A 23,028-nucleotide genomic window follows, 5' to 3' on the forward strand; every position below is an offset into this window, starting at 1 on the left:
AAAATAAATAATAATACATTGAAAAAATTAAAAACAACATATTATGAGCCTCGATAATATTACTAGATTCTGCTTAAGAGTTACGTATTGGGCTCAAAAAGCATTAGTTAAATGAATATGCCATTAGCCACTCCCCAATGTCCAAACACATCCCTAGATTAATGCATCCTGGTACTCCTGGTCCAAGGATCACCTCCCTCCCCAACCCTCCTCACATTCTGCTTAGCTGAACACTCAACCTGTGTGCAGACCGGGCTTTCAGTTCACTGCGCGTTTCCACGATTTCTGTAAGGAAGGCTGCAAAGATGTCCATGGAGACCCAGAGCACGGGCAGAAGGGGAAGGCGTGGAGGGCCCTTCGAGTTTTGAGCAAAATCTATTTACGCAGTCCAGGAGCGGAGGGCGGGGACGAGCCTCCGCCGCGTCCGCGCCGCTTCCGCTTTAAGGGGAGGTGCCCGAGCGGGCTCGCCTGGCGCTCCCGGAAGACGCGGGCGGCGCGTCCTCTGCGCCGGGTCCTCGGCCCTCCGCACGCGGTCCCGGGCTCTCGGCGGCGGGTTCCTCGGCCCCGGGATCCCCTGTCCCTCGCACGCCCTTTCCGCTCTGGGCTCCCGGACCCCGGCCGCCTGACTCCCGCTCTCCTCGCCCCTCTCCCCCTTTTTCTCCAACCCGATCGCCGGCCCTCCGCACACCCTTCCCGCTGTCGGCGTCCGGATCCTCGGGCCCTCAACGTTGGGTCTCTGCACCCGCCCTCCCCCCGCCCGCCGCCACCTCCCGGCCCCAGCCTCCTTCCCACCCTGGTACCCGGGGCCTGGGTCTTCGGCGGTCCGCACCGCCCACCGCCCCGGCTCTCAATCCCTTGACCCGGGTGTACCTTCCTGCCTCCCCCGCACCCCTCCCTCCTGGCTCTCAGCACCCGCGCTCTGCGCCACGACCCTCACCCCCACCTCCACGCAGCCCCTCTCGCTGTGGCCCTCCGCGGGTGCCCGGCCAGCGACCTGGAGTGGGGTGGCTCCGCCTGCGCGGCCACCTCGCCGCAGGTCGCGTCCCCGCTCTGGGCCTGGCCTGGCGTCTGGCTCGGCCCCTCCGGCCCTCGCAGTCGGTGCAGTTCTGAAAGCCCCCGAAGGCGCAGGCGGCCTCGGACCTTAGGTCTAGGCGAGGTACCGGGAGGGAGCTCGGGGTGGAGCCGGGACGGAGGGGCCGGGCTGCGAGGCCTAGGGGGCGCTCCCTGCAGGGCAGGACCGGGAGCCAGACTGAGCACCGCTTGCACTCGCGTAGTTAGCCTGTACGCGGGCTCTGAGTGTCGCCGCATCTCGCTGCTGCCCCACTTTTAAGTGGGATACTCAGATGTGGCCTGGACTCATGTCAGCCTTGCCCAGAGCGTGAACATAGATGGGTGCCCTTTAAGTCGAGGGCGGGCAACCTAGGCCGGGGACCTCTGGGAGAGGATGGTGACCCCCTGGCGTTTTTCTGTTAGGGTCTGCTTGTCGTACCTAAGAGGTTTTGAGCTCAGACAGGAACTCGGCCTTTTAAGATCATCTGGGTGCTCTCGTAATGCCAGACTCTGTTGGCTTCTGCTTGGCACTTTACCCAAACTTATCTCAGCCTATGGAGACGTTGGTGAGGGGGGCCCTGAGAGTGTGTGCCAGCAAAGAGCCAGCTGGAGTGACCTAGCTGAAAATGGGCCACCCCAGAGAGTCTCCCAAGAGGGGCCGCTAGGATGCCTCCTTCTGCACCTCCGTATCTGGCTCCGGGCTGGGGCTCTCTTGATGAAATTCTTCCCCCTCCTTCTCTTCTACCCCCTCACCTACCTGGCACCCAGCATCTCCAGCCTCTGGCTCTATCTGCTTCTGAAAGCCACGGAGACCTCGGGCCCAACATACATCAAACTGGGCCAGTGGGCCAGTACCCGGCGGGATCTCTTCTCGGAGGCTTTCTGTGCCCAGTTCTCCAAGCTGCATGTCCAGGTGACCCCCCACCCTTGGACTCACACTGAGCACTTCCTGCGGCAGGCATTTGGGGAAGACTGGGGAAGGGTCCTCTGCTTTGAGAAGAAGGAACCTGTGGGTTCAGGCTGTGTGGCCCAAGTGTACAAAGCACGTGCAAATCCCGCCTTCCTGGAGAATGTCAGCATCCAGAGACTTGCGGAGGCCTCCAGTCTGCAGCCTTCTTCAGAAGCTGGGGCAGTCCGGAGGCTGGGAGAGCTCTTTGGACCCCTGGGAAAGGGGTGGAAGTTTCAAGGAAGTCTTGCTGACCAGTCATTTCTAGAAAGGCTGCTCCTCCCTAAAGCTGACCCGGATGGATCAAATGCAGTCCTGTCTCAGTCTTCAGCACCTGCCCACCAATCTGAGCCAGATCATCTCATCCCTGTGGCAGTGAAAGTAAGTGCTCTGATGTTGTCACCTGTCCCTCCTGTCTCTAAAATCTCACCGACCCCACAGAGCTGTCCCCGATCAGAAACCCCCATTTGCAAATCACCCCACATTACCTTCCACTGATTTCTGTTAGCTTGACCTTGATCTGACTGCCTATGCTTTGCAAGCTGTTATTTCTTGGTTCTAGGGAGTGGTTGTGTGAATAGTCCAGTAAAGGAAAACGAAGAGGGTTTGGGGTCCGCTGCCTCTGTAGCTAGAGGAACCACCCAATGGACCCACTACTCTGGGGTGAGGGTAAGTCACAGACAGTCTAGGTTAGATACCATGTGGTGAGCCCAAGATGGCAGTCTTCATTTTTACAGAAGTGGCTCCCTTGTCTCTTCATTCCTTTTTTTTTATTAAAAAAATTTTTTTTTACATGTTTATTTACTTTTGGGAGACAGAGAGACAGAGTGGGGGAGGGGCAGAGAGAGAGCAGGAGACACGGAATCTGAAGCAGGCTCCAGGCTCTGAGCCATCAGCACAGAGCCCGACGTGGGTCTCGAACCCATGAAGCACAGGATCATGACCTGAGCCGAAGTCAGATGCTCAACCGACTGAGCTACTCAGGCGCCCCTCTTCGTTTCTAGTCACCCCTGCCTGGGCTCCATCAATTTTTAGTCTCCACACTTTTCCATTCCCTTTCAGCATGACCCCGGGGATCTGGCCGACCCAGGTAGCAGGTACCCCTGATGCTCTCTTACACCTCCTTGGAAGAAACCCTCCCAAGCGTTCCTCAGTTCACACCTACTGAATCACACTTTCCAAGAGAGGAAGCTGAGGCCTGTCTTTTTATAAAGGCTGCAAGTGATTCTCATGAGTAGGCATGTTTGGGGAACACTGGACCAAAGTATCCTCTGCTCTGTGGAAGGCAAGGAGTGGGTGCCTGCATGATTTAATCTGTTCTTAAAAGAACAGATGTTATGTTCTGCATGTTAGATGCATGATTTAATCTGTTCTTGATGCCTTTGAAGTGGGCATTTCTTTAATTTCTATTTATTTATATTCCCATTTTATTCCGGAAAGGACTTGAAGTGGGGGTAGGGACTGTTATCTCCATGTTTTCAAAAGTGGAACAGGGGCGCCCAGGTGGCTCAGTAGGTTGTGTCCGACTCTTGAGTTTGGCTCAGGCCATGATCCCAGGGTTGTGGGATCGAGCCCTGCATCAGGCTCCACGCTGAGCATGGAGTCTGCTTGAGATTCTCTCTCTGTCCCTCTGCCCCTCTCCCCAACTTGGATGTGTTCTCTCTCTCTAAAAAGAAAAAGGAAGAAAAGCCAGAAAACTTTAAAAAGTGGAACAGGAGGCTGAGAGGTTGAGTACGTGCCCAGTTTCGCACTGGGCAAGAGTTGCAGAATAAACAGGCATTTGAAAGCAGACTCTTCCCGTCCCACCGTGGTGCATCCTTGCTGGAGTTCTGTGACTCTAGATCCTTATCCGGCTCAGGCTTTGGACTACCTGACTCATTTACCTGGTGCGCTCTCTCAGTAAAATGCAGATTTCTGGTCCCATCCCCAGGGTAGGTGTTAAAGGAGGCCCAGCAGTCTTTGTTGTCACCAGGAACCCCAAGGTGACTTTTATGCATGCTAATGTTTAGGAGCCACTGACCTAACCTTAATGTATTTGGAAGGAAAAGCCTGTCTCTTCTTCCCAGCAAAGCCAAGTGCAGCAGAGAGGAGTTGCCCTGAGCATCTCCTTATCGAAGGCACATGGGAGTGAGGGCGGCAGGAGCATCCCGGCTGTCGGGACCACATCCGGTTTTGCTCTGATGAGCATCGGGCTTGGCTCTCCTTTGATGGTGGGACCCAGCCCTGTCTGGGTGAATGTGCCCTCCTGATCCCTCTTCTGTCTGTCTTCCCGGCAGGTGTTGCACCCTGGCTTGCTGTCTCAGGTACAGATGGACCTGCTGCTGATGAAGACGGGCAGCCGAGTCCTCGCGCTTTTGCCAGGAGTCAAGTGGCTGAGCTTGCCGGAGATTGTGGAGGAATTTGAGAAGCTCATGGTCCATCAGGTGAAGCCTCCTTCCCTCGGTTGTAAATAGCATCTAACATAGTTCTTGCCGTTGGCTGTTTCGTAAATGCTGAACGAATGCGTGATTTCCTAGAATGTTGTGGCTCGTGTGGTGTAGCAGTCGGGTAGGTACTGCTAACTGACATAACAAAGAATACCCCAATCTCAGAGGCCAAGTGCAGCGAGGTTATTTCTTGTATCAAAGTGCCATGCAGATGAGCCCAAGGAGGGAGAGGGGACTCTACTTCATGGTTATCCAGGGACCCAATTTCCTCCCAAGTTTGGTGCTGCCGTCTTCAACCTGGGTCATCTAGGTCCGTGTGGAGTGGAGAGAGAGGCCACTGTGGCCTTCTTAGTCTACAGGTCAGAGCTTTAATCGCACGGGCCCAATGTCACCACAAGGGTGCCTGGGAAGCACCATCTACCTTAGCGCCTGGGAGGAAAGTCCCAGGATCCTGGTGTTATCTGTGTCATCTGTGTTATCTGTGCCACAATCGATGGCTGATCTCCAGGGTGAGAAGAATTGGTGAAGTCACACACTGTGCCTTTGCTTTGTTTTGTTTCCAGGGTTTTTGAGTAGACAAGGACCTGCTCCCTGTCCAGGACCCTTGGGATACTTGTTTAAGTAGCCGGACTTGGTGAACATGTTTTGGGGGCAGCCGGGGCTTCAAGTAGGCAAGTGCACTGGCTCCCTGTTGGAGAGTGCAGAAACTGGCCGTCTTTCAAAAGCAAGGTGCTCAGTCTTCATTTCTGTCCTCTGATGGAAGGTTTTAAGTCCCGGGGATGCCTTTGAATGTTTAGAAAGCTTTGCTTTTTGCTGCGGGCGACGTAGTTTCCATGATAAAAGAAAATTAAAATAGAGGAAATAGCTTCTATTCCGGCAACCAGCTCTGCGTCACTGTCATTCCTGCCACCCCTCCTCGAAGTCCGATAGACACCATGGGGTGATGGGTGAGATTTTCTCATCCATAAGGAATACATAGTACGCAGAAGGGGACTGGCCCATAAATATCTGCAAAAAGAGCACGATCCCGGTTATAGTAGGAGTCTCTCCAGGTTCACTTGGGTGGAGCTGGGGCCCGAGAGGGGAAGTGGTCATTCTATCCTGAGGGTCAGGCTCCCCAGACTCCAGCTGAGTCTTGAAAGGTGAGTGGTGTTTACAGTTGGACCAAATGGGGGAAGAACATTCCCGTCTGAGGGACTAAGGAAGGCGAAGGGGATGGGGAGCCTGAGGCAGGCCAGGATGTTCAGCACCCTATAGACTGGCTGAAGCTAGAGTTCTGGGAGGCGGAGGAAGCGGGAGGCACAAAGAGATGGAGCTGAGGAGAGCCGTGGGGGCCAAACAGTGAGCCACCTTGGATGTCATCCTAAAGAATTTAGACTTCGTCCTACAGGTGGTAGGGGGCACCAGCAGATGGATTAGAGAGACGGAAGATGGGGGTCAAGGAGCCCAGTGCCTCTTTTGGCTGGGAGTCACCCTGGGAGCTGTAGTGAGGGGGAAACGGGGGAGTGGATCCGAGAGAGGTGTGGCTGCAGCCTTGGTGGCCTGGAGTCACAAATAGCGTGGAGGACAAGAGAGGGGTAATCTGCAGTGACTCCCAGGTGACTGGCTGCATGAGGGGCGGGGGGGAGTAAATTCCGTTGAGACGTGGAGTTCAAGGGTGTTCAAGGGTGGACTCCGTTCAAGACACGGAGTTTGGGCTTCTAGGAGAAGAAGTGTGGAGTTGGTAGCGGGGTCTGGACGGGAGACCACGGTTCTGTCGTGAGGAGGTGCTGGCTGAGGACGTGAGGGGATGGAGAGGGAGAGTGGAGGCTGGCGGAGGTCAGCAGCTGAGACCGCGTGGGGGGACACAGGGGAGGAGTGGCCAGGAGACCAGACCTAGATGGAGCGGTTGGAGGCAGGGGGAAGACCGGGGGAGGGAAGGGTGGGTGCCAAGAGAACTGTTCAGGAGGAACAGGGTCATCAAGGGCACCGGTAGCAGGTGCCTGGAGAGATGGGAGCGGTCCCTTGAGTGGCAAGGGAACGGCTTGCCGAGCGGAGGGAGCTGCGTCAGCGCAGTGGGCAGAGGGCAGCGCCAGCCCCTGGTGGAGGTGGACCTTAAGAGGGGGACAGGTACGCCTGGGTGGCGCAGTCGGTTAAGCGTCCGACTTCAGCCAGGTCACTATCTCGCGGTCCGTGAGTTCGAGCCCCGCGTCAGGCTCTGGGCCGATGGCTCAGAGCCTGGAGCCTGTTTCCGATTCTGTGTCTCCCTCTCTCTCTGCCCATCCCCCGTTCATGCTCTGTCTCTCTCTGTCCCAAAAATAAATAAACGTTGAAAAAAAAAAAAATTAAAAAAAAAAAAAAAGAGGGGGACAGGTCTAGGGAGGCCAGAGGGCCACCGGAGAGCAAGGGAGAGAAAGCCTTGGGACATGGGCAAGGGCTCCGTGGCCTGGAGTCACGTGGGGTGGGGAGAGAGGGAATAGCGGGGAGGCAGTGGAGTCCAAGTGCGGCGAGGGGGTCTGCAGCTGTGGCTTCCAGGAGTTCCCGCGGCCAAAACCGCCCTCCCTTGTCTCCTGAGGAGTTCTGCAAGAAGGCAGGTGCAGAAGGCCGCTGCCCGTGGTGACTCACTAGCTTGCTGGCCATCCAGATACTGCTCTCCCTGGGCCCAGGTTACCCCTCATCTTTTCTCTCCACTTCCCTCTAGATCGACCTGCGTTACGAAGCTCGGAACCTAGAACACTTCCAGTGCAACTTCCTGAATGTGAATTCCGTCAAATTCCCCACCCCTCTGCGTCCCTTTGTCACCAGGGACGTCTTGGTGGAAACTTATGAAGTAAGAGTGAGCGCTTCCCAGGCCGTGCCTTCCACTCACAGCTGGGGCATCTCTACTGTTCAGTCTGAAAAGGCAAAAGCCAAGAGAAACTGAGGGCAACTCAGCTGTGGCATGAGGCAGGGAGGTCGTGTAGCGGGGTGGCTGGGAGCCTGGGTGTGGCTTCAGACTTTCTGGACTTGAAAATCTGCTTTCTTTTTTTTTTTTTTCTTCACATATCAAATTGACAGAGATTTTATTTTACTTTATTATTTTATTTTATTTTTTTAAATTTAATTTATTTTTAAAATTTACATCCAAATTAGCATATAGTGCAACAATGATTTCAGGAGTAGATTCCTTAACGCCCCTTACCCACTTAGCCCATTGCCCCCTCCTACAGACCCCTCTAGTAAACCCTCTGTTTGTTCTCCATATTTATGAGTCTCATGTTTTGTCCCCCTCCCTGTTTTTATACTATTTTTGCTTCCCTTCCCTTATGTTCATCTGTTTTGTCTCTTAAAGTCCTCATATGAGTGAAGTTGTATAATTTTTGTCTTTCTCTGACTAATTTTGCTTAGTATATAATACCCTCTAGTTTCATCCACGTAGTTGCAAATGGCAAGATTTCATTCTTTTTGATTGCTCGTGTATATATACCACATCTTCTTTATCCATTCATCCATTGATGGACATTTGGGTTCTTTCCATACTTTGGCTATCGTTGATAGTGCTGCTATAAACATTGGGGTGCGTGTGTCCCTTCGAAACGGCATACCTGTATCCCTTGGATAAATACCTAGTAGTGCAGTTGCTGGGTCATAGGGTAGTTCTATTTTTAATTTTTTGAGGAACCTCCATACTGTTTTCCAGAGTGGCTGCACCAGTTTGCATTCCCACCAGCAGTGCAAGAGAGATCCTCTCTCTCCGCATCCTCGCCAACATCTGTTGTTGCCTGAGTTGTTCATGTTAGCCATTCTGACAGGTGTGAGGTGGTATCTCATTGTGGTTCTGATTTGTATGTCCCTGACGATGAGTGATGTTGAGCATTTTTTTCACTTGTCGGTTGCCCATCTGGATGTCGTCTTTGGAGAAGTGTCCATTCATGTCTTTTGCCCATTTCTTCACTGGATTATTTGTTTTTTGGGTGTTGAGTTTAATAAGTTCTTTATAGATTTTGGATACTAACCCTTAATCTGATATGTCGTTTGCAAATACCTTCTTCCGTTCTGTCGGAAAAACTGCTTTCCATTTTATTTGCTGGTGACTTCAGTTTCTTGGTGTATAACAGCAGGCACCTGCCCCTGCCTCATAGGGTTGTTCCAGGACACAGTGACACATTGAATACAAAATGCCTTCAGCAGAGTTTACACAGAGAAAGTGTTCAGCAAATGTTTGTGTCACATCATTGCCCTTAGCTGTTGCCTGGTTCAGCCTCCTTTGTAAAGATAGTAATGGTGAGATCCAGGGAAGTGACACGAATGACCCGGTGTTACTAGCTGTGTGATCTTGAGTAAGTTATTTAAACTCTCTGGGCTTTAGCTCTTTTATTTGCTCCTGAGGGATAACAAGATCTGTCTTAGCGGGCTGCTTTGACAATTAAATAACTAACCTGTGTGAACTGTTTCTTTACTAGCTCTTTCTTGTCTCTGCCCTCTTTCATCGTCCTTTCCACTTCCCTGCCCAAGGCCATAGAGCTCATTCACGTCCCTGTTGACTGACTCTTGATCAGAATCTAGTTCTCCTGGGGTCTGTTCCTGTCTTTTCCCACCATCTTACAGCATCTCTTACCTGTGGGGGGCAGAGTTGTGGGTTTCCTCTGTAAAATGGGACTTGTTTTCCTTTGAGAAGTGTTCTAGAAGGGATAAGTAAGTAGATTAAAATTAACTTGTGGGTGACAGATTCATAGGGATTCTAAGGAAGGAAAAACTCTTGAGAAGAGTAGGGATGGGAAGGCAGTGCCCATGTGTCATGTGGGGATGAGGAACACGTGGGGTGTTCGGCGGGCTTTTCAGGGTAAAGCTGTCTCTTCCTTGACCCTTCTTCAAGGAAAGTGTGCCTGTGTCCAGTTACCAGCAGGCGGGGATTCCTGTAGACTTGAAGAAGAAGATTGCACGGCTGGGGATCAACATGCTTCTTAAGATGGTGAGTTCATGGGCATGGAGAGGGTGCCCCAGCCCAGCATGTGGTCAAATCTCACGTGGGAAGATGGTGGAGACACTGGTCGGCTCCCATGGGCGGGAAGATGAGGAAAGCAGCAAGCCGCCATCTTAAAAATCTGCTCTAGGAAGAGCTGAGCCACCCACCACGACCATTCATTCTACATCTTTCTGTTAAGCGCTTTCTTGGTGGCATGTGCTTGGTCACCATGCAGGGTGCTGTGGGAAGAGTGGGGAGCAAGACCCAGGCTCTGCCCAAGTTGCCTACAGTTTAGACAAACAGCGGAAGATACCGTATGTTAAATGGTACTTCATTCATTCAGCAGTGTTTATGGAGCACCCTCTCTGTGCTCAATGAACTAAATTGAGTGCTGACTTTACAGTAGTGAGCGAAACAGATATGATCACAACGTTCATGGAACTGTCACTCATTGGGAAGACAGGCCACAAATGAGTAAATGATACACAGGCACAAGAGGGTCATTTAGGTGGGGCCCATCCTAGCCTCAGGATTCATTCAGAAAGCGATGCCATCTGAGCTGAGATGTAGAGGAAGTCTAGGTGTCACCTACGGGGCTCAGCCTGATGATGTAAATGAGCTGATGCCCGTAAAAGGACACAGTGAGCCCTAAGCAGTGTTAGCTTCCGCTGTCATCATTAGTACTAACAGCAGCAACTGGGATTGATAGCAGCTCACGTGTAGGAGTAAAGAAAGTGGGTACTGAGGTTATCCAGAGTCTGGACTCTCCCTGGCAGTTGGCACAGAAGGGAGTGGTTGAGGGATGGATGGCATGTTGTCGGCAAGAGAGAGGATACGAGCCCAGGTCTGCAGCATGTGGAATACGGGTAAGAAGGAACCAGGTGTGTCGGCAGAGTGGGAACAAAGAACCTGTGTGACCGGCATGGAGCTGTGGGGGCCGAGGCCAGTGGCCAGAGCAGGGCAGGGGTGAGAAGAGGAGCTCAGAGCAGGCCTCGACTCCACCTCTGGCCTCTGGTGGAAAGTCAGCAGCAACCCCCCCCACCCCCCCTACCACCAGCTACTCCCAGAGAAGCCGGATTGTCTGGGGAGAGCTGGGTGTTCTCTCAGTCGGTGCAGTGGGAGTTCAGTGGGGAGAGGACTTTGTCCCCAGCAACAGGGCTCCAAGGGGCACCTTGGGCCAGAGGGGAGGGTGCGGTAGGGACAGCCAGGGGGGAAGGCAGCAGGAAACAGCACGCAGAATTGGGGCGATCGTGATGGGTTCCAGCTTGCAGAATCAAGGGTGGGGGTGAAAGCTGGGGGGCCAAGGGGACAGCAAGGTGCCAGGAGGTTCAGCCCGGGGTCAGGGGTCAGCCAGCCTCTGGAAACCACATCCTGCGGGTGTGCCAGCCCTGGCTTCTCTAGTTCCAGGATTTTCACCAGGGCAGCGGCCTCTCTTACCTCCTTCACAGGCAGAACCCGGCCCAGGAGGGCCTCTGGCCTGGGTCTGCAGCCAGTAGGAGGTAGGAGGGTGTCCCTGAGAGCCTCTGAGGCTCTTCTTCCCCTTTGGAAGGATTGCTGGTGGTTTCTGACCACAGAGATGAGCTTTCATAGGAGGCAGATCCTGTCCCACCAAGTCACACCTGACTTCCTGTCCGGCATCGTCCTGGGGCTTTCTTTCCTGCTTAGTAGGTTCGAAGCCACTTCTCCCCGCCCACCCGATGCTGTGTGCCAGTGTGAGTTGTTGGTATCATGGTTAGACTCTACCGTGTGGACGGATGGAGGGAATGGAGGGGATGTCTGATTAATGAAATGTTTTCCTAAAAAGGTGGTTCCACGAATTTTAAGAACATAGAATTTGGGGGAACCTTTAAACAATGAGTAGATAATTCGTAATTAGAATATCAATTGCTCAAACTACAGTATAAAAATAAGTCCTTTGTAATGCAGTTTGGCGTTTGATTTTTCATGTTCCCTTCTAATCTTTTTTAATGTTCTTTACTTTGAAAATAACTTTTCTTTTAAAAATGTCAACCTGGCCTTTGGCAGTACAAATTCTGAAGTGAGAACAGAAGCCACGAGGCTTTATAAAATGTACACCTCTTTGCCATTGTACTCAATCGATGTGGGGCTCGAACTTACAAACCGTGAACCCTGAGATCATGACCTGAGCTGAAACCCAGAGTCAGACACTTACCCGGTTGAGCCACCCAGGCAGCCCCCACCCCTGTCCCGGAAGCTTTTTCACGTGTGGTCTGATGATGATGGGTGGTGTCTCAGCCTTGAATAGCATTGATTTCCTTCCAGATATTTGTGGACAACTTTGTCCATGCAGATCTCCACCCTGGGAATATCCTGGTCCAGGGCGCTGACGGTCTTTCCAAGAGTCAAGAGGCACGGCTGCAGCAGGTGGATGTCTGCGATACGCTGGTGATGGCCATGACACCTGCCCCATGCCCGCTGCGCCTGGTGCTGCTGGATGCCGGCATCGTGGCCGAGCTGCAGGATGCCGACCTGAGCAACTTCCGAGCAGTTTTCATGGCTGTGGCGATGGGCCAGGTGAGACCCACTGGGCCGGCAGGAATCGGAGATGATCTTTTAGGCTCTTGGAAACCGTGGGGTTTCCCTTGTCAATCTTGTTAATGCCTGCCTTGGCCAGGGGTGCTCTTGATGGACGCAGGTGGAGTGGAGTGGAGCGGGGAGAGGGAAGGAGAGGAGAGGAAATGAAGCTATCCAAGGGGTCTTTGGTCAGAATGCGCCGATGGCCACGCGTGATGCCCGTTCTAAGCAGCTCACAGTTTGGGACAGCATCGCGAATGCTGTTTCGTACTGGTAGTTTCTCTTCCCTCCTCAGCAGGCATGTGGGTGGGCACTGGGAATGCCGGCTTCTCGTCTGAATAACGGCTGGCCTGGCTTGTGCCATTTGCTGCAAGATGGCAGGCTGGTGAGAAGCAGCAGCTTAGAGAACCTACTCTCCAAGTGTGGGGAGAAACCTTGGAATCTGGAGTGGTCTTTAACCCCCAACCCTGTGGCTCGGAGGGGCTCCAGTTGCTGAGAGTGATTATTTACAGAAAGGGATTCAGCAAAACCTCCACAGAGTCAACCTCAGGTACTACATCAAGAGTGACAATGAAGAAACCCTCTGGCCAATGATGAGGAATTTTCTAGCAAAAAAGACCCTGCCAAAGAGAGAGCTGGTTTAAAAAACAAAAAGGCAAAATTCAGGGGAGGCTCTGCTTATTTAGGAGGCTTCTGAGGGGACAAACCAAAGGCTTGAGCCTGAGACTGTATGAAAGCATCCCCTGGGCCAAGGTTAAACACTGAGATGCAGTGGCAGGTGGAGGGTGGGGGGACGTTCCCCTGCGCAAGTTGGGGAGACAGAGCTTGGCTCCTGGGATGGCTCTGTGGGAGGTGAAAGGCATTGTAGTGACCACTCGGGTGTTTGGGGAGACCGGGAGGCTCTCTGGTCAGAGGGCGCCCTGGGCAGAGGAGGCGGAAGGCTGGAGCGCAGAGGTCAGGTCGGGTGTGAGGAGGGAATTCTCCTCGGACGGGGAGAGAGCCCATGAGGAGAGTGTGGCTGGTCCGGTCCAGCAGCAGGTTCTGGTGACTCTGGGGGATGGGCTGGTTGGTCGGCAGTGCCTTGTGGAGCGCAAGCAGCAGGGCACTGGTTTTGCCCCGTCCCCTGTGTGGCTGTTGAAGGTGAAGGAGGCGAACACAGCCCCTTGCCCTGAGTGCACTGGAGCCTGTGGGCTCCCAGCGACCGACAGAGGCTTTGAAAGTCTTTGTTTGGTCACCAGGTATTTTGGAGTGGGTATAATTAGAAAAGTTCAGGATGGTAGAAAACTGAGGTGGAAGCAACTAGAATATAAAGAAGTTTGGGCAGAGCGTCCAGTTTTATGGCCTCTTGACTCTACCGAGTTTCCTTTCTTTCACGTCTTGCAGGGCCAGAGGGTGGCTGAGCTCATCCTGCATCACGCCCGGGCCAGTGAGTGCAGGGACGTGGAGCGGTTCAAGGCCGAGATGGCCGCCCTGGTGACTCAGGCCAGGAAGAACACCATCACCCTGGAAAAAGTGAGCAGGCCACTTGAGGGGCAGAGGCCTTGGGGTGTTTACTGCCCTTGCCCTTGGATGGAGCAGAGGTTGAAGGGAGACCTGTTCACAGGGAGAAGTCTTGAGTGGGGTTGAGCGTTAAGGCAGATAGAGAGTGCACGTTTCCTCTGCCCACGTCTTCCGGGTGCGAGGCGACCCACTGGAGGCCCGGCTCTCAAGAGTGACTCCTCGACCAGGTTCTCCTGGTGGCTGCTGGGGCAGGGACATTTATAGTGCCACTCTCCCACCCATCCCCCATCCAGGTTGTGGCCCTTCTGCAGCTTCGCCTGTGTCTGGAGCTCAGCTGAGTGTGGAGGGAAGGAGGACAAAGGCCCCCGAGCAGCCAGAGGACATGCCTAACCTTCGTGTCCTTTATTTACAGCCGAACCAAAGCCCACTCGGTGTTTTATACACAGTTCTAACCCGTTTTCTTGCCAAGTTCATGGTCTACACTAGCAGGAGCAAGTCAGAGCAAGGAGTGGCCCCCTCTAGTGAGGAGCTGGCACACTGGCACTGGCCATGTGGTGTATTCACCTAAGATTTCTGTGCGCTGAGAGGGATGGGGTCCACGGGCCCCCAGGCTGGACTGAGGCGGGGGGCTTGGAACTCAGTTGTGCAATGGGAGCTGGGCTTGTATGTATGCGGTCCTTTCTGGAAGTTGTCTGAGAGCCCCTTTCCCGACGGCTGGTGTGTGTGTTTGTGGGGGGCGGGTCGGTGGGGTGGGGTGTGTGTGTGTGGGGTTGTGGATGTGTGTGGGTGTGGGTGGGTGTGGGGGTGGGGGTGGTTGTGTATGTGTATATGGTTGTATGTTGGTGGTTGTGGCTGTGTGTGTGTGGCTGTGTGTGTGGGTGTGTGTGGTTGTGTGTGTGTGGGGGTGGTGTGTGGGTGGTTGTGTATGTGTATGTAGTTGTATGTTGGTGGTTGTGGCTGTGTGTGTTTGGGTGGGTGTGCGTGGGTGTGTGTGGGGCTTTGCGTGTGTGGCTGTGGCTGTGTGTGGTTGTGTGGTGTGTGTGTGTTTGGGTGTGTGTGTGTGTGTGGCTGTGTGTGTGTGGTTGTGTGGTGTGTGTGTATGTGGGTGGTGTGGGGGTGGTTGTGTATTTGGTTGTATGTTAGTGGTTGTGTGGCTGTGGCTGTGTGTGTGTGTGTGTGTGTGTGTGTGTTTGGGTGGGTGTGCGTGTGTGGCTGTGGCTGTGGGCGGGGGTGGGTGGTAGGACGGGGTGGGACAGGGACCTGGAAGGTACAGAAGTGGTTGTGGGGACTCCGCACAGTCCGTTGTATTCTGTTTTCCAGCTTCAAGTTTCCAGCCTTCTGTCGAATGTCTTTAAGTTACTGATGACTCACAAGGTGAGGCCCGAGGCGCAGCTGAGCCTCCACGCTCCTCAGGCTGGAGGGCAGGCGTCTGGGGAAGCCGGAGGGTGGCCGCAGGGTGGAGGGAGGTACTTCCCCTCCGTGCGATCTCGTCCTGGCGGACGTTCGTGTGGCGAGTGCTGTTCGTGTTCGCTGACACGGGCGTGGCGGGCCGTTTCCCTCTCACGGTGACTCTGAGTACCCCTCAGTCGAGCGGCCTGAGTACCCGCGATACCCAGCTGGAGAGACAAATACCCGGCTGTCTTCACAAATGCCAGAACCACCTCACTCGGGCTTTTCATGCCTTTTCCGTTCGCAGTTCTCGTTAGTGATGCTTAGTATGAACGTAAGTCATACTTACCTCTTTCCCGTGTGGCATAACGTCCCGGGGTCAAGGGTGGCCCAAGAGGAGGTGCCTCTTGTCCTGGGGGTTTCAGAGGCCCCGGTGGGGCTGTCCTGGCCTTCGCCTCCTGCCCCAGTCCCTTAGGGGGAAGTGGCCTCATGGTTCTTCACCTTGGCCTTTGCCTCGGCTCTCTGTGCTCGTGATGGAGTGTCGTCTTGGGCCACTCTTCAGAGTGAAACCGCCAGCCAAGGTGTTGAGGGTGGGGAAGGGAGGATTCTCCTCTGAAGATGGCCTTTCCCATCATTTCCCGTGAGGCTCTGCAGTCTGGTAATAAAACACCACGTGGAGGAGGCAGCTCTTTGGCAGGGATCATAGCACAGAGCTGAGAGTCCTAAAGTTGTCTGGCCCGGCGCCTTCACTCTACAGAAGTCACAGCGGGGGAGGCCGGTCTGCTGTCTTTCTCGGGCCTCAGTGGTGGAGCCGGGACTTGACACATAACCAGGTCTCTCAGTCCTGTGCTCTGTGTGCTGCTCCATGACTACTCTGCAGTAGCGGCATGCTTGGGACAAAAGAGACTCACAGACCAGGGGTCTCCAAGTACCCTGTGGATTCATGAGATAACAGGTGCCGCTGGCTCGTGTAGGACGCCTACCACCTGGGGTCCGTTGCGCATCCAGCTTCTCGTTAAATCTCAGGACAATGCCCGCAGGCAGGTCTGATCTCTATCGTGTTACCTGAATGAAGAGACTGGGCACAGAAGGACTAAGTGACTCCCCACGTCCCACCAACTGAGCGTGGCACAGCCTCCCCCCTGCCCCCCTGCAACTGTCTCTTGACTCTAGAGTTGGCTTTGTTGGTGGGGTTTTGGTAAAAAACTTTATGCTTTCCAAAACTTCTGACACGTTCTGTTTTGCAGGAGGCTTCCATACGGCCTCGGGGTTGGGGGAAGCTTTAGTCATCGCTAGGGAGTTGGGTTGGAGGGAAACAGGACTGAACATCCGCTCCTGGGAGTTCAGTCGCACACGATGCAGAGCAGGCAGCCAAGACTCAGGCTCACCAGCTCTGACCTGAATGAGCGCCTCCCAGCCCCCAGGGCCGCCGTGAGTAACCACAGTAGTGTGCAGGGGCTCCCTGTGTGTGCCCTATATCATATTGTCACTGTCCCATTTAAAGCCCTCAACATCCTCAAGGCAGGCACCTGTGCCAAGAGGCCCAGCCACGAACCCACGGCCACGCGGCGCCTGTGGTAATGCCGGGACCCGGGTGCCGGCCGTCTGACCGCAGAGCCCGGACTCTTCCTGCTTTGTCCTCCTGTCCCCCGTGCTCTAACTCCGCAGACAGCCTTCCTTAAACACAGTGTGGGACACAGTGGTTAAAAGCTCTTGAAGTGTTTGCTGTTATCGTTGCTGTTCCCAGGATGGGAGAGCCGACAGAGTACCTAGTACAAGTACCGCATTCTGGACATTTCACCAGGCATTTAATTTTTTTTTTTTTTTTTTCTGTTTTCAACGTTTATTTATTTTTGGGACAGAGAGAGACAGAGCATGAACGGGGGAGGGGCAGAGAGAGAGAGGGAGACACAGAATCAGAAACAGGCTCCAGGCTCTGAGCCATCAGCCCAGAGCCTGACGCGGGGCTCGAACTCACAGACCACGAGATCATGACCTGGTTGAAGTCGGACGCTTAACCGACTGCGCCACCCAGGCGCCCCTAATTTTTTGACAAACTTAAAAACGTTTATAGGTAAAATATATGTATACATTTATCCTAACCATTTTTTAAAGTTTTTTTTTTAATGTTTATTTACTTCTGAGAGAGAGAGAGAGCGCACACATGTGTGCTCGAGCGGGAGAGGGGCAGAGAGAGAGAGGGGGAGGCAGGCTCTGTGCTGAGAGCAGAGAGCCCGATGTGGGGCTCGAACCCATGAACCGTGAGATCATGACTTGAGCTGAAGTCAGACATTTAACCGACTGAGCCACCCAGGCACCCTAACCCTAACCATTTTCAATGCATAGTTCAGTAGTGTCCACCATATTCACATTATTGTGTAACAAATCTCTAGAACTTTCTCAATTTGCGAAATGGAAGCTATATCCGTTGATCAGCATCTCTCAGTTAATTTCTTCCTCCTGGCAACCCCTGGCAACCACCGTCCTATTTTGTTTCTGTGATTTTGACGACTCTAGATATCCCGTATAAATGGAATCATGCCCTATTTGTCCTTTTGTGACTGGCTTATTTCACTCAACATCATGCCCTCGAGGTTCCTCCATATTGTAGCACGTGACAGGGTTTCCTCCTTCTGTAAGACTGAATAATATTCCACTGTATGTCTACACCATATTTTCTTTATTTGGTCATCCAGCCACGGATATTTGGGCTACTTCCCCCTCTTGGCTGTTATGAATAATTCTGTAGTGAACATGGATGTGCAAATATTTCTTTGAGGTCCTGCTTCGAGTTCTTTGTATATTTACCCAGAAGTGGGACTGCTATATCATATGGCATTTTTTTTTTTAGTTTTTGAGGAAGCTCTGTACCACTTTTCCATGCATGATTTTACCTGTCCGCCACCAATATACAAAGGATCCAGTCTGGCCTTTTGCTAATGCCCATCCTACCGGGCGTGAGGTGGTATCTCCTTGTGGTTCTGATTGCGTTTCTCTAGTGATTAGTGACGTTCAGCATCTATTCATATGCTTGTTGGCCATTTATACATCTTCTTGGGAGAAATGTCTATTCAAGTGACACTTAAATTTTTAATAAAATATTTGCCAGAGGGGAGCCTGGGTGGCTCGGTCGGTTAAGCTCTGACTTCGGCTCAGGTCATGATCTCACAGCTCCTGAGTTCGAGCCCTGCGTCGGGCTCTTTGCTGACAGCTCAGAGCCTGGAGCCTCCTTCGGTTTCTGTTTCCCACTCTGGCCCTCTCCTGCTTGTGCTCTGTCTCTGTCTGTCTGTCTCTCTGTCTTTCTCTCAAAAATAAATGTTAAAAAACATATACATTTGTCAGAAACAGTGGAAGAAAGAATACAATAAACACAAACTCACCCCTCAGCTTAAGAGTGAAAGCATTTCTGGTGGTGCTGAAGCACGACCTGACCCCCACACAACTTCTCAGGTCTTAACTGAGACAAATGCCCTTTACCTTTTTTTTTTTTTTAAGTTTTATTTATTTTGAGAGAGAGAGAGAGAGAGAGCATGTGTGCCAGCGGGGGAGGGGCAGAGGGAGAGGGAGAGAATCCACACTGTCAGCGCAGAGCCCGACAGGCTCGAACTCCCGAACCGTGAGATCATGACCTGAGACGAAATCAAGAGTCGGACGATTAACCCACTGAGCCCCCCGGGCGCCCCAATAACGTTTCACTTTTAACAGAGATTATTTCCCCCTGAGTCAGCCTTCCATTTTCTGACCTTCTGTGCTCTCGAAAAGCAGATTCTTGCTCTTCCAGGTTTAAATTCTGGCTCTCCTCTACCTCACGCAGCGGCCTGGAATAAATCACTGAACCACCCTGCACCTGAGCTTCCTTTCTCTAGCATGTGGAGAACAGTACGTTTGCGGACTAGTTGAGTAATTTACCTAAATCGCTGCTACTAATCCCCGGGCTCCAAAGGGGAGGCAGCCATGCTGTTTGAGCAAAGCCACTTGCTCAGTCTCACAAAGGCCGTTGCAGCTCTTGAAGGATGACCCTCGTGCAGCTGTGAAATAGTCATTTTATCATTTTTAAGTCATTCATCCACACACACACCCCTAGAGAAGTACGTGCTTCATCCCCCAGCTTTTCCGTCAATATTTCTAGTAGAGGGGAGGTTGGGGGAGTAGATGATGGTGGGGAAGACGATGGGGTCAGGAGAGGAGTGGTAGGTAGGTGGTAGAAATCACAGGCATGGAGTGGTTATCCAGGATCCTCTCTCTCTCTCTCTCAGGTTATCCAGGATCCTCTCTCTCTCTCTCTCTCTCAGGTTATCCAGGATCCTCTCTCTCTCTCTCAGTGGGCTTTGGCAAGAACCAGTTTTTCTGTTTCAGGTAAAGCTAGAGAGCAACTTCGCCTCCATTGTGTTTGCCATCATGGTGTTGGAGGGGCTTGGCCGCTCCCTGGACCCCAAACTGGACATCCTGGAGGCAGCGAAGCCCTTCCTTCTGAAAGGACCAGCGTCCTCCCGCTGACCGCAGCCGTGGGCAGGGAGCGGGCTTTTGTCTCAGAACTGAAGGCCACCCCCGGCAGCCTCTCCTGTGGCAGCTTGGACATTTTCAAATTGGTACGCGTGGAAGGCATGCCGAGGTCTGGCGCTCTGACCTGGTTCAGGCTGCCGTGTGAAAAGCTTTGGGTTATTTGGGGAAGGAAAGGGCGGGGAGACTCCTCTCCGTTCAGCGTGGGAGCTGGGCCCGGTGTCAGGGAGGCTTTCAGGGAAAATGTTCCGCGGAGGAGGACAAATAAACTTAGTTATTTTGTTTTCTCGTTTCTCTCTTCTCTTCTTAACCCTGTACATTTCCCAATCAGGGAGGCCCTGCAAGTGCTCTGATATTTAGGTTAGAAAATGTCACAGAATCCTGTAGACCCATGGCTTCCAAATGTTTTTGATGAGGTACCCTCCTAGTGAAAAGTTGGATCTATTTACATACATACCTGCACGCACATAACGTATTTAGAAGTTTTATACAGGTTCTACCGCCACCAGGAGATCTCTGAAGGCACGGTATATGCTCTGGGCAAATTTTGCTGTACTTCAAAGTATCTTCTTGATAATTTTTCATATTTTTTGGTGACCTGCTAAATGTTATGACCAGGTAAAGTGATTAATATGGCTGCCACAGTAGGGACAGGGACAGAATCATCTCTGCCATTTTCTTAAAGTTCCCCGGTGCTCACATATCAGCATTCATACTGCAGTCTCTGAGCAGTGTTCAGACCCTTTCCCATTCGTCCAGGGTTAATTTTGGGTGATATTAACACATAGGTAACATAATGAGAACTTCTGTAAACCAGGGCCTGACATCTGCAGTAGCACATGGTGACACTCTCCAGCAATGAATTAAGGAGGCCACTGCCTGCCTTTCTGCCCTGGGCCCACTCACGGTCAGTTCCCTAAAACTGGTGGGCCCCCATGGACTAAGCGGGTCCCAGGGTCAGCTTGTAGAGCCGATATCAGTAAAACTTAGTTTCTTTCCTTTTTCTTCTTTTCTTTTTCTTTCTTTTTTCTTTCTTTCTTTTCTTTCTTTCTTTCTTTCTTTCTTTTCTTTCTTTTCTTTCTCTCTTCTTCTTCTTCTTCTTCTTCTTCTTCTTCTTCTTCTTCTTTTTGATAAAAAATAGTATTTTCTCCCACATCACAGTGGATTCTCTTGCTTGTTTTGGAGACCGCTGCTCTAGATAGTAAGTCAAGCCTTCCCTCTCTCTGGAAGTTCTGGTCTGACCACAGGACTAGATTCTTCCACTCTTTCCTTCTCAAGGATGAAGTTCCTCCCCTTTGTCTTTTAGGGAGCAAAGAAGGTTTAGTTGCACATAGGATCATTTGGGGCAGTTTTTTTGAGGGGTATGGATAGCAATTTTAATTAGGTCTTTTTTTAATGTTTATTTTTTTATTTTTTTTAACGTTTATTTATTTTTGAGACAGAGAGAGACAGAACATGAATGGGGAGGAGACACAGAATCTGAAACAGGCTCCAGGCTCTGAGCGGTCATCACAGAGCCTGACGTGGGGCTCAAGCTCACGGACCACAAGATCATGACCTGGGCCGAAGTCGGCTGCTTAACCGACTGAGCCACCCAGGCGCCCCTTAATGTTTATTTTTGAGAGAGAGTGTGTGTGAGCAGGGGAGGGGCAGAGAGAGAGAGAGAGAGAGAGAGAGAGAGAGATTTTCCCAAGCAGGCTCCATGCTGTCAGCACAGAGCCCCTCGCGGGGCTCGAACCCACGAACTGTGAGATCATGACCTTAGCCCAAATAAAAAGTTGGACGCTTAACCAACTGAGCCGCCCAGGCACCCCTTTACTTATCAAGTCTTGAGGGGAGGGCACTCTAGTCAGGCAGTGAGGGGTTGGGATGGCTCCAGATAGCTGGGGTGAGTAGTGGCACTGTTCAGCTTCCTCATGGGCACTCCAGCCAGCACAGAGCCCTTGTGTCAAGTGCACGTACACCTATGCTGTGAGGTGAGAGAGGGTCCAAGTGCAGGGTGGGTGCCGCCCTGAGCCTGTCTCAGCAGTACTGAGCTTTGCCTTAAAGCCGATGGATTTAATCAAACTATTAGTGGCATGTGTTAGTTATCTAACATGGCATACAAACTACCCCAAACTTAGTGGCTGAAGAACAACAAAACTTAGTACCTCACAGTGTCTGCAGGTCAGAAATCTGGGTGTAGTCTAGCCAGGTCCCCTGCTCAGGGTTTTGCCCAGGCTGCAGGCATCTTGAGGCTCCACAGGGGTGGGTGCGATGCCAGGCTCATTCACGTGGCTGTTGGCACACTTCAGTTCCTCGTGGGCTGTTGGACTGAGGGCCTCAGTTCCTCAGGAGCCATTATAGCAGCAGCCGAAAATGAACACAGGCTGTCTCAGGGGAGAAAAATGGGCAACAGATGTGCTTTAATGTAGGTAATTGGCTGATTTTTAAATTCAGCATCTTAAAAAATGCTAAATCTGATTTCTAAAGTCGTCTTCTTACCGAGAAAAGGCTACTTCCTTGGGTGTAAGTGGATAAAGGGGCAGCATGGTGGCTGTCCCCTGAAGAGCGACCACAACTCAATCCCTTCTAAAGTAGAAAGAATAAGGTTCATTTCTGTGTTACTAAAACCGCTGGACAGATGGGTTCCTTTCTTCTTTCTAAGACTTCTAGGGAAAGGGAGATCAAGCCTTTAAACGTAGGAAATGAAATGATACATGAAGTTGTGTGAACAAAAGTTTGTTTTGTTTTTTCTCTCCCTTCCTTGCTTCCTTGCTTTGTTTTCTATTCCCAGCCAAGGAATAGGTTCTTGATTTGGGGTTAGATGCTGTATGTTAGGTCAGTTAGGGTCTGTCCCTAACTGACAGAGCCACCCAGGCACCCAGCCCCTTTGGAATTCTTAAAGCGTGTCTAGAAAACAAATAGGCATCACTGCTACATAGTCAAAATATTTTACTGATTGGGACCATAAACTTTATAGTAAAATCAGAATTTGTAATGCAAGGCATTAAAGCTAAGGGTCCTACAAATGGTCTATAAAACAATATTTTTATTACAAGCATTATTATAATTATTTAATATTACAAGCAAGCATTGAAGTTAAAACTTGTTTAGTAATTCAGCAAAAAAGATGGGAAGAGTGGATGAATTTTAATTCCCCTGAATAGCTTTTGCTAGGAGGAAAGGAAAGAATAACAAAGAATAAACATTTCCTGAGTACATGTGGTGGGCTAGGTACTCTAGAAGACTCGCACTCAGATGGGGCCACTGATACTCAGAGAAGTAAAGTGACTCAACTTTAATAGAGCTAATAGAGCTATTAACTCGCTTTGACCCTATTAACTCTATTTGAACTCCAGATCTTTTGGCTCTTTTTTGTTTAAGCTGTGCTCTACCTCCCCCCCCCCTGCCCCGCCCCTTGGCCTTGCAATCACAAATTCATTCTTTGCTGGGATCAGGGAAGTTGTGTAGCTTGGGCAATGAGCTCCCAAGGAAGAATGGAAAGCTCTGTCTTCCCAGTTCATGAACTTCATATCTTAGTGGTCATACATGTCACTAGAAAGGGTAAGTGGCTCAGAGGAAGCCATGCTCTTGTGTATCAACTGGAAAGTCAACTTTCATCCAGAAAATAGTGGATTCTCTCCTCTATACACCAGCTTACAAGTTGGGAGGACAGGACAACAGGGGAGAGAGTTCTACAGGGCCAGGGGTTAAATTAATAGGCTGCTCAGAAGGTCACAAGGCAACTCAGTAATCCCAAGCTTTATGTGAGTGTA

General features: G+C 51.7%; 1 protein-coding gene across 1 annotated transcript; it reads left to right on the forward strand.

The window, feature by feature from the left end:
- The first annotated feature begins 1,432 nt into the window (after window positions 1-1,432).
- ADCK2 (aarF domain containing kinase 2) lies at window positions 1,433-19,402 on the forward strand. Its single transcript, XM_047848751.1, has 8 exons — window positions 1,433-2,377; window positions 4,273-4,419; window positions 7,103-7,231; window positions 9,257-9,352; window positions 11,630-11,881; window positions 13,265-13,393; window positions 14,702-14,755; window positions 19,127-19,402. The coding sequence occupies exons 1-8, from the start codon at window positions 1,445-1,447 to the stop codon at window positions 19,265-19,267; spliced, it is 1,881 nt and encodes a 626-aa protein (XP_047704707.1). The 5' UTR covers window positions 1,433-1,444; the 3' UTR covers window positions 19,268-19,402.
- The last annotated feature ends 3,626 nt before the right edge of the window (window positions 19,403-23,028 follow it).

This window comes from Prionailurus viverrinus, chromosome A2 (genome assembly GCF_022837055.1).
Source record: "Prionailurus viverrinus isolate Anna chromosome A2, UM_Priviv_1.0, whole genome shotgun sequence".
NCBI classification, from domain to species: Eukaryota; Metazoa; Chordata; class Mammalia; order Carnivora; family Felidae; genus Prionailurus; species Prionailurus viverrinus.

Coding starts and splice junctions, on each gene's coding strand:
- ADCK2 (XM_047848751.1), top strand. CDS start 1,445: ATGGTGACCCCCTGGCGTTTTTCTGTTAGGGTCTGCTTGTCGTACCTA. Junction 2,378..4,272: donor TCATCCCTGTGGCAGTGAAA/GTAAGTGCTCTG, acceptor TCTTCCCGGCAG/GTGTTGCACCCTGGCTTGCT. Junction 7,232..9,256: donor TCTTGGTGGAAACTTATGAA/GTAAGAGTGAGC, acceptor CCCTTCTTCAAG/GAAAGTGTGCCTGTGTCCAG.